We start from the raw sequence: 16,098 nt of genomic DNA, 5'->3' as shown, positions 1-16,098 counted from the left end.
TGTCTCTCAGAGCAGAGCGGGGGAGAGCTCACAGAAAGTTAATCTCATTCTAGTTATGTGAGAAATACTGATGCGCTTCTCACACAGCCATCCCAAACATATACAGTTGAAGTCGGAAGTTTACATACACTTAGTTTGGAGTCAATAAAACTCATTTTTCCAACCACTCCACAAATTTCTTGTTAACAAACTAAAGTTTTGCCAAGGAGGTTAGGACATCTACTTTGTGCATGACATAAGTAATTTTTCCAACATTTGTTTACAGACAGATTATTTCACTAATAATTCACGGTATCACAATTCCAATGGGTCAGAAGGTTACATACACTAAGTTGACTGCCTTTAAACAGCTTGGAAAATTCAAGAAAATTATGTCATGGCTTTAGAAGCTTCTGATAGGCTAATTGACATCATTTGAGTCAATTGGAGGTGTACCTGTGGATGTATTTCAAGGCCTGCCTTCAAACTCAGTGCATCTTTGCTTGACATCATGGGAAAATTGAAAGAAATCAGCCAAGACCTCAGAAAAAAAATGTAGACCTCCACAAGTCTGGTTCATCCTTGGGAGCAATTTCCAAATGCCTGAAGGTACCACTTTCATCTGTACAAACAATAGTACGCAAGTATAAACACCATGGGACCACGCAGCCATTGTACCGCTCAGGAAGGAGACGCGTTCTGTCTCCTAGAGATGAACGTACTTTGGTGTGAAAAATGCAAATCTATCCCAGAATAACAGCAAAGGACCTTGTGAAGATGCTGGAGGAAACGGGTACAAAGTATTTATACCCACAGTAAAACGAGTCCTATATCGACATAACCTGAAAGGCTGCTCAGCAAGGAAGAATCCACTGCTCCAAAACCACCATAAAAAAGCCAGACTACGGTTTGCAACTGCACATGGGGACAAAGATTGTACTTTTTGGACAAATGTCCTCTGGTCTGATGAAACAAAAATAGAACTGTTTGGCTATACTGACCATTGTTATGTTTGGAGGAAAAGGGGAGGCTTGCAAGCTGAAGAACACCATCCCAACCGTGAAGCCCAGGGGTGGCAGCATCATGTTGTGGGGATGCTTTGCTGCAGAAGGGACTGGTGCACTTCACAAAATAGATGGCATCATAAGTTAGTACAATTTTGTGTATATATTCAAGACATCAGTCAGAAAGTTAAAGCTTGGCTGCAAATGGGACTTCCAAATGGACAATGACCCCAAGCATACTTCCAAAGTTGTGGCAAAATGGCTTAAGGACAGCAAAGTCAAGGTATTGGAGTGGCCATCACAAAGCCCTGACCTCAATCCTACAGAACATTTGTGGGCAGAACTGAAAAAGTGTGTGTGAGCAAGGAGGCCTACAAACCCAACTCGGTTACACCAGCTCTGTCAGGAGGAATGGGCCAAAATTCACCCAACTTTTTGTGAGAAGCTTGTGGAAGGCCACGCAAAAGGTTTGACCCAAATTAAACAATTTAAAGGTAATGCTACCAAATACTATTTGAGTGTTTGTAAACTTCTGACCCACTGGGAACGTGATGAAAGAAATGAAAGCGGAAATATATAATTTTCTATTATTCTGAGACTTCACATTCTTACTATAAAGTGGTGATTCTAACTTACCTAAGACAGGGAATTTTTACTAGGATTAAATGTCAGAAATTGTGAAACTGAGTTTAACTGTATTTGGCTAAGGTGTAACCTTCCGACTTCAACTGTACTTGTGTTCCCACATGTACTTCCTGTATTAATTTGTTGTTTATTAAAATAAAAAAAGTTTTGAAAACACTACTTTCTTTCACATTGAACACATATCTCAGCCTATTTATCATAATTTAGATTCTAACCAAATATATATATAATTAATAGAAATGGCATAGTTGGTGAACTGTCTGTCTTTTTTTTTTCTTCATTCGCAGTTTAGCCAAAACCACGGCCCGTTATTCAGAGGGCGGTTATACTTCGCTCCGATTGGCTAGCTAGCGTTGTCTCACTCAGGCATCAGCACAGAGACAGTGTCCTTCCAAGGTAAGGATGGAAAGGGTAATTTAACAATTAGCTGCCGACCGGAATGCAGGTCTATTATTATCATGTTTGGGAACATTTGCCATTGGATTTATTTTCAGACTTAAAATAAGTTTAAAAAATGTTTCAGAACTTTGCTGAATTGCCCCAATTGAAGGACAGTTAACATAGGCTACTTAACGTTACCAGCTCGGTATTTTAAGTTATCATTAGTAGTCAATTAAATCAAATCAAATTTTATTTGTCACATACACATGGTTAGCAGATGTTAATGCGAGTGTAGCGAAATGCTTGTGCTTCTAGTTCCGACAATGCAGTAATAACCAACAAGTAATCTAGCTAACACTTCCAAAACTACTACCTTATAGACACAAGTGTAAGGGGATAAAGAATATGTACATAAAGATATATGAATGAGTGATGGTACAGAGCGGCATAGGCAAGATACAGTAGATGGTATTGAGGGCAGTATATACATATGAGATGAGTATGTAAACAAAGTGGCATAGTTAAAGTGGCTAGTGATACATGTATTACATAAAGATGCAGTAGATGATATAGAGTACAGTATATACATGTACATATGAGATGAATAATGTAGGGTATGTAAACATTATATTAGGTAGCATTGTTAAAGTGGCTAGTGATATATTTTACATCATTTCCCATCAATTCCCATTATTAAAGTGGCTGGAGTTGAGTCAGTGTGTTGGCAGCAGCCACTCAATGTTAGTGGTGGCTGTTTAACAGTCTGATGGCCTTGAGATAGAAGCTGTTTTTCAGTCTCGGTCCCAGCTTTGATGCACCTGTACTGACCTCGCCTTCTGGATGATAGTGGGGTGAACAGGCAGTGGCTCGGGTGGTTGTTGTCCTTGATGATCTTTATGGCCTTCCTGTGAAATCGGGTGGTGTAGGTGTCCTGGAGGGCAGGTAGTTTGCCCCCGGTGATGCGTTGTGCAGACCTCACTACCCTCTGGAGAGCCTTACGATTGTGGGCGGAGCAGTTGCCGTACCAGGCGGTGATACAGCCCGACAGGATGCTCTCGATTGTGCATCTGTAGAAGTTTGTGAGTGCTTTTGGTGACAAGCCGAATTTATTCAGCCTCCTGAGGTTGAAGAGGCGCTGCTGCGCCTTCTTCACGATGCTGTCTGTGTGGGTGGACCAATTCAGTTTGTCTGTGATGTGTACACCGAGGAACTTAAAACTTACTACCCTCTCCACTACTGTTCCATCGATGTGGATAGGGGGGTGTTCCCTCTGCTGTTTCCTGAAGTCCACAATCATCTCCTTAGTTTTGTTGACGTTGAGTGTGAGGTTATTTTCCTGACACCACACTCCGAGGGCCCTCACCTCCTCCCTGTAGGCCATCTCGTCGTTGTTGGTAATCAAGCCTACCACTGTTGTGTCGTCCGCAAACTTGATGATTGAGTTGGAGGCGTGTGTGGCCACGCAGTCGTGGGTGAACAGGGAGTACAGGAGAGGGCTCAGAACGCACCCTTGTGGGGCCCCAGTGTTGAGGATCAGCGGGTTGGAAATGTTGTTGCCTACCCTCACCACCTGGGGGCGGCCCGTCAGGAAGTCCAGTACCCAGTTACACAGGGCGGGGTCGAGACCCAGGGTCTCGAGCTTGATGACGAGCTTGGAGGGCACTATGGTGTTAAATGCCGAGCTGTAGTCGATGAACAGCATTTCTCACATAGGTATTCCTCTTGTCCAGATGGGTTAGGGCAGTGTGGTTGAGATTGCATCGTCTGTGGACCTATTTGGGCGGTAAGCAAATTGGAGTGGGTCTAGGGTGTCAGGTAGGGTGGAGGTGATATGGTCCTTGAATAGTCTCTCAAAGCACTTCATGATGACGGAAGTGAGTGCTACGGGGCGGTAGTCGTTTAGCTCAGTTACCTTAGCTTTCTTGGGAACAGGAACAATGGTGGCCCTCTTGAAGCATGTGGGAACAACAGACTGGGATAGGGATTGATTGAATATGTCCGTAAACACACCAGCCAGCTGGTCTGCGCATGCTCTGAGGGCGCGGCTGGGGATGCCGTCTGGGCCTGCAGCCTTGCGAGGGTTGACACGTTTAAATGTTTTCCTCACGTCGGCTGCAGTGAAGGAGAGTCCGCATGTTTTAGTTGCGGGTCGTGTCAGTGGCACTGTATTGTCCTCAAAGCGGGCAAAAAAAGTTACTTAGTCTGCCTGGGAGCAAGACATCCCGGTCCGTGACGGGGCTGGTTTTCTTTTTGTAATCCGTTATTGACTGTAGACCCTGCCACATACCTCTTGTGTCTGAGCCGTTGAATTGAGATTCTACTTTGTCTCTATACTGACGCTTAGCTTGTTTGATTGCCTTGCGGAGGGAATAGTTACACTGTTTGTATTCGGTCATGTTTCCAGTCACCTTGCCCTGATTAAAAGCAGTGGTTCGGGCTTTCAGTTTCACGCGAATGCTGCCATCAATCCACGGTTTCTGGTTTGGGAATGTTTTAATCGTTGCTATGGGAACAACATCTTCAACGCACGCTCTAATGAACTCGCTCACCGAATCAGCGTATTCGTCAATGTTGTTGTCTGACGCAATACGAAACATATCCCAGTCCACGGATAAATGGATTCCAGTTTGCAAAGAGTCAAATAAAGTTTGTTCAGAGCCATCTATGTGTCTGCTTGGGGGGGAATATATACGGCTGTGATTATAATCGAAGAGAATTCCCTTGGTAGATAATGCGGTCGACATTTGATTGTGAGGAATTCTAAATCAGGTGAACAGAAGGACTTGAGTTCCCGTATGTTGTTATGATCACACCACGTCACGTTAACCATGAAGCATACGCCCCCGCCCCTCTTCTTACCAGAAAGATGTTTGTTTCTGTCTGCGCGATGCGTGGAGAAACCCGTTGGCTGCACCGACTCCGATAGCGTCTCTCCAGTGTGCCATGTTTCCGTGAAGCAAAGAACGTTACAGTCTCTGATGTCCCTCTGGAATGCTACCCTTGCTCGGATTTCATCAACCTTGTTGTCAAGAGACTGGACATTGGCGAGAAGAATGCTAGGGAGCGGTGCACGATGTGCCCGTCTCCAGAGTCTGACCAGAAGACCGCCCTGTTTCCCCCTTTTACGAAGTCGTTTTTTTGGGTCGCCGGCTGGGATTCATTCCGTTGTCCTGGGTGAAAGGCAGAACACAGGATCCGCTTCGCGAAAGTCATATTCTTGGTCGTACTGATGGTGAGTTGACGCTGCTCTTATGTTCAGTAGTTCTTCTCGACTGTATGTAATGAAACCTAAGATGACCTGGGGTACCAATGTAAGAAATAACACGTAAAAAAAACAAAAAAACTGCATAGTTTCCTAGGAACGCGAAGCGAGGCGGCCATCTCTGTCGGCGCCGGAAGCCCATTTATGTCTTTATCAGGTAAAAACGTGCTTATTATTCAGAATTTCCCAAAGAATTTCTAAGCTAATCATTCAGTCGAATACACTATGCAACAGCCATTGAATCTGTCTTTAATAGTTAAGGTACGTTAATGGCTAGCTCTGTCCACGACATTATGTTATTATATTTTGAAATACAAGGGCAAATTTGATTAATAATTGACTGACATTTCGCGCTACGTGTATTCGCTTCCGGACTTGGAGAGCGCTCATAGCGTTGTACAACACCTCTCTGAATAATGGGGCGTGATTTTGGCTTAATTGCGTTGGGAAAAGGGAATACGTGGGTGGATTTACGGAATTGTAAGTATATGTATGTCCCTTAAGGTCCTTGTGTAATTGTAATGTGATATTGTACCCCCTAGCTCGATTGTCCATTGTTTAATCTATGTATTCTCTCATGTGCTTTATGTATTGATTTGTTGTTAAGAGAAAAAAAAGGTGGACTTGCGGCTATTTGCGAGTGTACCCATAGAAGCAAAGCAGGAAGTAATATCGAAGAACCATAGAACTAAAAGCAGGAAGTACACCCATCAACCTGTAAAGTGATTTGTTGAATGAACTCAATTGCCGTTACAAAAAATATGCATGAGCCACATCAGTTAGCGACCATTGAATTAACATTCTACATTACCAGGCAGCCTTTGAGAACGTACCAATGAGTTTAACAGTCAAATTGCCATGGTTAGTGGGTCCAACGATCCAATTTCTACAATGTTAACCACGCCCCAATTATCTCACAGTAACCAATGAAACTGATGCGCCAACGCGCCTGCTCGGTGGATGATAACACGTGGTTCTTGGCAAGTAACGCAGACGCATGCATTGCTTCAATAATGGCGGACGGTGGATGCAATTCTTCGTTGCGTCTACCCTGCGTTTTCTCGCCAAAATCACGCCAATACCTAGCTTCATTTGCCCAAGATGGTAGACTCCGTATATGGAACACAGATAGTAAAATACTTCATCAAGAATACGTGCCTTCAGCCCACTTGAGTGCCACTTGTACCTGCATAGTTTGGGGACCATGCCGAATCGCCAAGGTATGTTTGGGCGATGCATAGCCATAGGCCCGGGTGAGTCTGCTAGGAGATCACTTTGTAATAACTTGATAAAATGTATTTATGAAAATATTTACTTTATTAGATGTATACTTGTGAAGTATAATCTGTAGTCGTTCACCATTATGTTGTGTGGACTGCCTAGCAAAGTACTTACCATGTTAGCTTCGTTAGCAACGAGCTAAAGTCCGTTACAGCAACTGTCCTGTAGGACGCACATGTTTTTCGCACGTGGTGGTCGCCCCAAAAATTTGCCACAGGTCTCTTTTTGAAGGTGTCATGATTCTTACCAAAATGGGACTTTTCAGTATAACAAATGTATATAGGGACCACCAGTAATAATGAATTTATTTCAAATACGAACACGTTAAATGTAGCTAGCTATCTCGTTAGCGAACCGTAAAGGGTACTTACTACCTAGTTAGGTTAGCTCCTCTAGTTAGCTAATCACCGTATATGACGCAGATTCTGATTTCCAAATCCTCATTTTTACCACCTCAATGGTTTACTTTATAGAAGTTAACCGTAACACAGAACAATACACGACTGACGTAATTATTTTAATAGCATTGAGTTTTACAAAATAAGTTTGACTCCAGGTGTAAAACGGGCTTTGTAAATACATTTGATTGACAATTTCCTTAAGCACTGACAAAGTCTAAAATTGTCACTATAAACTCTTAAGAACAACCGGTAGGAAAACACCTTTTGGTTCGTTGTTCAACCTTTAAACCCAACTAATTATTTGGTGAAAAGTGTTCCTGGAACCGGAAAGAACCAAATAACCCATTGTACTTCTAGGTAGGATACATTTTTACATCTAAAAGTGTAGCTAGATGCTAGCCAATTGTCTACATGTGACATTGTGGGATTTGTGACCATACGTCTTTGACAACAATATGCTTTTGTGATTTAGCAGATGCTTTTGATGTTGTAGTCTAGTCTCATTATTTCGGGTTCTTGGTAATTCAAGGTTTAAACTTCGATGCTATGGAAATTCAGACCACCCATAGACGAGGCCTTCGAAACAGAAAAGGAAAACTGAAGTCCTGTGTCAAAGTCAATAATAAAACGTGATTGACTTAAACTGTATTTTACTTCAGGAGGGACCTCGGAGGAAGAAGAGGAAATCAGAGGCAGGGCATGTGGAGGATTTGGCGGATCTGTTGGCTCTGGGAACGGTGGCGGGCAGCATTATCATTTACAGCGCAGTGAAGGGGGCACTGCACTGCACACTGGTAAGGACTGGGATGTAGCATGACTTTCAATGCCAATTTGGGAAGTACCAAAAATCATATTAAGCTCAATGTTGCTTGCGCAATGCAACTAAATGGTTGACTTTGTGGTTGAACATGGTACTTGAAAAATATGTATTATAGAAGACTGCAGTGACAAGTCACGGGTTAAAGTTCTGTCACTGTGATGGATTTCTATGAAATGCATTTTGGAGAGGTTATTTTTTTAGGTCAATGTAGATTGGCAACAATCAGGGTCTGATTTTAGACCTGGGTCACCAGCTCTGTGCAATTAATTATTCGGTAGGACAGAAGCAGCAGGCTCCTGACCTTGTGGGTTAAGAGTTGAATACCCCTGAAATGTCCCGTGCATGGTCCAATATGTTTAAAATAAGTGAAACATTTCAATAGTTAGTTATTGGGCCCATTTCTGGAGGTGGAAGTTGTTTTAGATGGTGTCCGCATCCTTTTATTTGGAAACTTGAGTGTAATGTCTAAGTCACCAGAACTTAGCTTCTCAGTCCTTCAACATATCAATTAACCCGGGGAGGACCCCACATCTTCTAAGCAAGGGGACTGGAATTGGTCACAGTTTAATACATGTACAAAATCATAATTTTCCCTAAAATCATGGTGGTCGTAACTTTCTTACATGAATGGGGAGGTTAACTTGGCCCCAGACAATTGAGCTGAGATCGACTTAAAGAAAAATTCCAAGCAAGAAACTCCTAGTATTTGTTTCATTTTTCCATTGTTGACAGTCCCTAATTGTTTAGCTTGTCAGCCCTTAACTTTTCAAGAGATATTTCTTTGTAAATACATCCCTGTATGATGCGTTCATTTACAGTCATGGGATTTGTTTTGTAACTTCACAATTACTTTTTAGTCATCAACCTTGCATCTCAGGTAATATATAATTATTATTGAAATGTCTGATACTGTCTTTATCCAAACTGTAAACCATATGAATTTATTTGGTGTGAAATGTTCTTTCTCATTATTAAAGCTCATATTTAACCTCTGCTCCTTCCCAGGATGGAGGTCATAATGGGGGAGTGAACTGTGTTGAGTGGCACCCCGAGGACGGCCTGCTCTACAGCGGCTCAGACGACTCCTACATCGTAGAGTGGGACCTGCAGACAAGCAAGACCCGCTGGTGGGTACCTTCCCTTTCTGTGTTTGTAGAAATCAGTCACTCAAAGTAGCCTAAATTCAGAAGGTATTTCTCTGCGATAGTCTATGGCTTAGCAGTAACACCTTTTTAGGAGTTGAAAGGTCTGTCCTCCACCACAGGTTTCCCTCGCTGTATGAATCAGTTAATACCAGACTACATTCACAATGAAAGTGCATTTGAAATCTGTTATGGTGCGTCAATCTGATATTTCTAACTTGTGTAAATTTCGATATCCGGGAGAAAAACATTGGTCTAGCCACTCAAAGGCTATTAGACCTGGTTAGGTCAGGTGGAACTTTGTGTGGAGTATAGAACAGTGGCTAACAGACTGCTTACAAAGGCAAATGTCCCAGAGGAATCAAAAGCATCGGGAAGAATAGATAAGTTGTGCATCTGTATCAATGCACTTGGTAATTTAGAATTTTGTAAACCTTTGCCTTGGGTGGTGTAGCTGTAATTGCCGCCGCCCCCCCAGCAAACCTGTCCCCTGCCCATTGATACCCCAATCCTATCTTTTCTCTCTCCCACTCTCGTCAATAAACAATATGGCGGAAGGAATGGTTTCTTTATTTTATGGAAAACCCATTAATTGTCACTTTTTTCTCAACAGTAAGTGGAAGGCGGACCGTGCGTCAGTGACCAGTCTGTGTGTGAGTCCTGATGGCAAACTGCTGCTCTCAGCGGGACAGACCATCAAGATGTGGGACCTCAAGACCAAGGAGGTGTACCGGGTAAGTTAGTGGGACCTTTCCAGCAGTGACATGGCCCACATTCACATGAATTCATCATGATACTGTCCAGGGTGAACTGAAACCAAGGGTCCTATCCTCACCTTTTAGTTAATTTACAGTGCATTTGGACAGTATTCAAACACCTTGACTTTATCCACATTTTTTTTTCCATCCTTCAAAAATGGATGATAGTTTTTTCCCCTGTTAGTCTACATACAATACCCCATAATGACAAAGGAAAAACAGGGGTTAGACATTTTTGCAAATGTATAAATAAAAAAAAATATGTTCAAATGTACTTATTTTCAGACCCTGTACTCAGTACTTTGGCAGTGATTACAGCCTCAAGTCTGCTTGGGTATGACGACAAGCTTGGCACACCTGTATTTGGGGAGTTTCTTCCTTTCTCTGCAGACCCCCCCCCCCCCCCCAAGCTCTGTCAGGTTGGATGGGGAGCGCTGCTGCACAGCTATTTTCAGGTCTTTCCAGAGATGTTCGATCGGGTTCAAGTCCTGAAGCCTCCTGCGTTGTCTATGCTGTGTGCTTAGGGTCGGTGTCCTGTTGGAAGGCGAACCTTCGCCCCTGTCTGACGTCCTGAGTGCTACTGAGCAGGTTTTCATCAAGGATTTTTGTTCTTTGCTCCGTTCGTCTTTTTCTCGATCCTGACTAGTCTCCCAGTCTCTGCCGCTGAAAAACATCTCCACAGCATGATGCTGCCACCCATGCTTCACTGTAGGGGAGGTGCCAGGTTTCCTCCAGATGTGACTTTTGGCTTTCTGTCCAAAAAGTGCAATCTTGGTTTCATCAGACGAGCATTTTGTTTCATGGTATGATGGTAGTCCATTGGGTGTCTTTTGGCAAACTCCAAGTGGGCTGTCATGTTCCTTTTACTGAGGAGTGGCTTCCACTTGGCCACTCCACTTGGCCACCTTTGGTGGAGTGCCACAGATGGTTGTCCTTCTGGAAGGTTCTCCCATCTCCACAGAGGAACTCTGGACCCTCGGGTTCTTGGTCACCTTTCTGACTGAGGCCCTTCTCCCCGATTGCTCAGTTTGGCTGGGCGGCCAGCTCTATGAAGAGTCTTGGTGGTTCCAAACTTCCGTGTAAGAATGATGGAGGCCACTGTGTTCTTGAGGACCTTCAATGCTGAAGAAAAAAATAATGGTGCCCTTGCCCAGATGTTTTGACACAATCCTGTCTCGGAGATGTACGGACAATTCCTTAAACACCATTGCTTGGTTTTTGCTCTGACATGCACTGTCAACTGTGACGGATCAATGGAAACAGGATGCACCCAAGTTCAATTTTGAGTTTCAGAGAAAATGGTCAGGATAGTTGTGTAAATAAGGTTGTGTGTGTATGAACTCGGCAAAAAAAGAAACATCCTCACTGTCAACGGTTTGTTTTTAGCAAAAGTGTAAATATTCATATGAACACAAGATTCAACAACTGAGACAAACTGAACAAGTTCCATGTGTCCCTGAACAGAGGGGGTCAAAGTAACATGCATGAAGTACTGCAGTGCATCTCTTCCTCATGGACTGCACCAGATATACCAGTGTGAACTGTTACCCCACTCTTCCACCAAGGCAAGTTTCTGGGGGGAATGGCCCTAGCCCTCACCCTCCGATCCAACAGATCCCAGACCTGCTCAATGAGATTGAGATCTGGGCTCTTAACTGGCCATGGCAGAACACCGACCTTCCTGTCTTGCAGGAAATCACGAACGAGCAGTATGGCTGGTGGCATTGTCATGTCAGGATGAGCCTGCGGGAAGGGTACCATATGAGGGAAGAGGATGTCTTCCCTGTAACACACAGCGTTGCGATTGCCTGCAATGACAACAAGCCCAGTCAGATGATGCTGTGACACCGCTCCAGACCATGACGGACCTTAATAGTTACAGTACCCATTCCAGGGTTTTTTCTTTATTTTTGTTGTCTTCACTATTATGAAACAATGTAGTAAACATCACAACCATGAAATAACACATGGGATCATGTAGTAAACAAAAGTGTAAAGCAAATCTAAATATATTTAATACCAGCTTCATGAGGTAGTCACCTAGACTACATTTCAATTTACAGGTGTGCCTTAAGTTACATTTAGTTACATTTTCTCTGGGTGCCAGGAAGAGATGATTCTGGGGCCAGACCCTGGTCTCTACACAATAAGGACAGTTTGTACAGCAGATTCTTAACAATTCACAGCAGATGGTAATATACAAATCCTAACCCTGTTACCCATTCCATACATCTGTCATGTAGACTGAAGGGGGTGTGTCTTTGTTATAAAAGGCCAAAGTGTCGTTTGGCTCTCAACGAATCACTTATGGGTGGTTTGTTGACAAGCTCCATTACTGCAGTAATTAAATAGAGTTTGAAATGGAAGTCTGCTTTTTGGTTACAAAGTCCATATTATGGCAGGAACACAAATAAGCAAACATAAATAAATGGCAGTCCATTACTTTAAGACATGAAGCTCGGTCAATCTGGAAAATGTCAATAACTTTGAAATTATCTTCATGTGCAGTTGCTGAAACCATCAAGCGCTATGATGAAAGGGGCTCTCATGAGGACCGCCACAGGAAAGGAAAACCCAAAGTTATATCTGCTGCAGAGGATAAGTTCATTGAGTTACCAGCCGTAGAAATTGCAGAACAAATACATGCTTCACAGAGTTCAAGTAACAGACACATCTAAACATCAACTGTTCAGAGACTGTGTGAATCAGGCCTTCACGGTCAAATTACTGCAAAGAAACCATTAAAGGACACCAATAAGACTACTTGCTTGGGCCAAGAAACACAAGCAATGGATATTAGACAGGTGGAGAAATGTAAAAATGTGTTTGGTTCCAACCGCTGTCTTTGTGAGACTCTATAGGTGAAAGGATGATCTCCTTATATGTGGTTTCCACCGTGAAGCATGGAGGAGGTGGTGTGGGGGTGCTTGGCTGGTGACAGTCAGTGATTTATTTAGAATTCAAGTCACGTTTAACCAGCATGGCAACCACAGCATTCTGCAGCGATACGCCATCCTATCATTTGTGGAGTGCTGCATCAGATGACCTGGCCTCCACAATCACCCGACCTCAACCCAATTGATACAGTTTGGGATAAGTTGGACTGCGGAGTGAATAAAAAGCAGCCAACAAGTGCTTAGCGTGTTGGCACTCCTTTTGGCACTCTTTCAAGACGGTTGGAAATGCATTCCAGGTGACGACCTCCTGAAGCTGGTTGAGAGAGTGCCAAGAGAGTGCAAAGCTGTCATCAAGGCAAAGGGTGGCTAATAAGAATAATCTCAAACATAAAATATATATTTTGATTTAACGCCATTTTTTTGGTTACTACATGATTCTATGTGTTCAGTTTTGATGTCTTCATAATTATTCCACAATGTAGAAAATAGTAAAAATGAGTACTTGTCAACTTTGACTGGTACTGTATGTAAAAACAATTTGCGGTGCAGTGGCAAATATATAAAATAAAAGTGGAGTAAACGATTGCTTATGCCATGGGGATGGGAGTGCTCCTGTCCATCTAGAGCAAGGATCTGATACTATTTCTGATTTAACTCACATCACCAATGTTGCTGTTGAGCATTTTTTTTTACATTTTGAGAATGACACAATAGTTCCTCAAAGCCTATCATCTTTTCCAGCTCTCTCCCTTTGATAACCACTCAATGTGAAAGAGGAAAAAATGTCATACTCTGATCCGGTGGAAACGTCAAAATAGGCTTACTTGGTTACTTATCCCTTGTGCAAATACAATGTTTCAAGTTCCTTGCAGACCGGCCTTGTGTAGGCAATGTGATTTGTAGGATATTTTTGTCTGGATTTTTTTTTTTGCCTGCAGGCTGGTGTTATTTGTTGACTTATATGTAGGCTATTTTTACATATTGGCAAAAGTTTATTTTTTTTTTAAATAAAAGTTTCATTTTAATTTTGAATTGATAAACCATATGAAATTGATTTTGAGATTTTAAAAAATAAATAATTGTTCCTCGTGCTGGCACGCAGATCAGTATAAATGGTAAGATATCTTGGCATTCCGAATGGACAAGGTTGCGGACTGCTGCTGTAACCAATTACCGGCAACTTCAGGAGCGTAATGGCAGTGTGCTGAGACCAGCAGCTGGAGCACGTTGTTTTTCTTCTGGTTAGGTTATATTGATCTCAGGCTCCTTTTTGATTAATTTGTCACTTTGAATTGCAGTGCTTAAAGCATCATAGAGTTGGTTTTATTCAAACAGGTTGTCTATACTTGGAAAAATACATGTTTTAAAATTTCAACCAACCGATTGGCTGAAAGAACTGAAGAGTCTTGGTTGACAAATTGTGGGAGTGTTACCACCCTAGTACTGTTCCAGCAGTGTCAGATTTGGGTCGTGTTCAGTAGGTAACAAAACAGAAATGCAGAGGTAGTACCTGGACTTGGCCGATAAGAAAGCCTCTTCGTTGCAGAACATTTTCTGTTTCCTAATGAACACGTTCCAGAACAGTGATTACCTCAAGGAGGAGGAAATTATTCAAACGCCCCCTGTCTTTAAGATGTCTAACTCCCACTTGTTTTCATCAGAAGTTCACAGGTCACTCCACAGCTGTGACGAACCTGCGCTTCGCCACCACGCGTCCCCCGGACAGCAATGGCCTCTACTTCCTGTCCGGGGCGGCCCACGACAGACTCATCAGCGTGTGGTGAGAACGGACCGCCATAATGCTTTCCTCAGTAGATCCATTATACACAGGGGTTGTTTTATTGTGTTGCATGTGATTTGAAGTGACTTGTTTGAAGGAGCTCCTTTGTAAATGAGACCTGTCATTTGTCTCGACAGCCTGATTCTTTAAAGAATAGGATTGTCAAATGATATAAAAATTATTAGTCACAAATAATTCCTTGACTTTCTGTATTTAATCGATATTAATCGCTATGAATCTGCTCAAATTTGGCCTAAAAGATTTGAAAAGCAGTACATTGGGTTACAGGCATGCTTTGTAAGGGACATAGAAACAATCATTTGTATCAAAGTGCTCCCAATGTTTAAGTCTGCATAGTCTTTCTTAAACTCTGATTTAGAGTGCTTAAGTCTTACATTTCACTTTCAAAGGTGTTTAAACATGTGGTGGAGATAATTAGTGCTTCCATTATATTGTGCCTCATCTTAATTGTTGCTCCTGCGGCAAAAAAAATCTACAAAATTTAACATTAAATAATACTTGAGGCGCACTATTAAGATGTTAGAGCTATCGACATGTGTGCCTCTGTTTACGTCAAGTGCGTGTGTGAGTCAGGCTGTTGCCAGAGGAGAGAACAAGGTGGCCTAAACAGTTTGATAGGCAACACTAACTACGGCTGGGTTGATAAAGTGAAAATGTCCTACAAAGACATTGCCCTCTTTCGGAAGCAATTTTGCTTATGTAAGTGATTACATAAGCATAAGCACAACGTTCCTGCAGATTTTTGGCTTTTTAAACAATTTTTTGGTCTACATTAATGTGCATTAACCTGTTTCCTGCAATGACAATATCTGCCCTGTCCCTGTTGCTCTGCTGGCTCTCACTCTTGCTACCCATTCCACCCATGACTGCACCCCTGCCCAGTTATGTGAAATCTATGGATTGGGGCCTAATGAGTTTACTTCAATTGACTGATTGTACTGTAACTCGCAACAATTTTACTAAGTGTTGTATTTATATTTTTGTTCAGTATAATTGTTGGGAAGACAGAGGAATTCTGGCGCTTTGTCTGTGACCATCGGGTTCTTTGTCATCTCCCTGACCAAGGCCCTTATTCCCCTATTGCTCAGTGGCCGAGCGGCCTACCTCTAGGAAGAGTCAAACTTCTTCCATTTGAAGAATGATTGTGGCCGATGTGTTCTTGGTGACCTTCGATGCTGCAGAAATGTTTTGGTACCCTTCCCCAGATCTGTGTATTGACACAATCCTGTCCAATCAATTGAATTTATAACACGTGGACTCCAATTAAGTTGTTGAAACATCTCAAGGATGTTTAATGGAAAGGATGAGCTCAATTTCAAGTGTCATTGCAAAGGGTGTGAATACTTATGTAGATAAGGTATTTCGGTTATATTTTTTAGCTTAATTAAACTGGTATTCACTTTGTTATTATGGATTATTGTGTGTAGTTTGAGGGTCAAAAAACAATTTAATCCATATTATAAGGCTGTAATGTAACAATGTGGAAAAGTCGAGGGGTCTGAATTCTTTCCGAATGCACTTGTGCACAGCCTGCAAATTTTTTTGTGGGACATAAGATTTATCTTTGATCTGTTGCATGGCTACCTAGCAATATCATATTTGGTTTGCAATCTACGAATGTGTTGAGTTCCGACCCTTGGGTGGTAAATGGTGTGGCATAGGCTAGGCCCTATGCAAATATTCACAAATGCAGAGCAAAAAATATATTTATGTTTTTGTAATACTTC

The 16,098-nt window shown here is 42.4% G+C and overlaps 1 protein-coding gene across 1 annotated transcript in view; it reads left to right on the top strand.

The window, feature by feature from the left end:
- Positions 1 to 6,228: 6,228 nt before the first annotated feature.
- LOC110505246 (WD repeat-containing protein 43) overlaps positions 6,229 to 16,098 on the top strand; it is a 44,697-nt gene continuing 34,827 nt past the window's right edge. Inside the window, exons 1-5 of the mRNA XM_021584350.3 lie at positions 6,229 to 6,491; positions 7,613 to 7,747; positions 8,779 to 8,900; positions 9,529 to 9,649; positions 14,232 to 14,350. Of these exons, the coding sequence (XP_021440025.1) occupies positions 6,285 to 6,491; positions 7,613 to 7,747; positions 8,779 to 8,900; positions 9,529 to 9,649; positions 14,232 to 14,350 (704 nt within the window). The 5' untranslated portion in view covers positions 6,229 to 6,284. The remainder of the gene's footprint in view (positions 6,492 to 7,612; positions 7,748 to 8,778; positions 8,901 to 9,528; positions 9,650 to 14,231; positions 14,351 to 16,098) is intronic.

Source organism: Oncorhynchus mykiss, chromosome 25 (assembly GCF_057628025.1).
Source record: "Oncorhynchus mykiss isolate SJ-2025 chromosome 25, ASM5762802v1, whole genome shotgun sequence".
Taxonomy (NCBI): Eukaryota; Metazoa; Chordata; class Actinopteri; order Salmoniformes; family Salmonidae; genus Oncorhynchus; species Oncorhynchus mykiss.
This window is presented reverse-complemented; position numbering and strand designations above follow the sequence as displayed.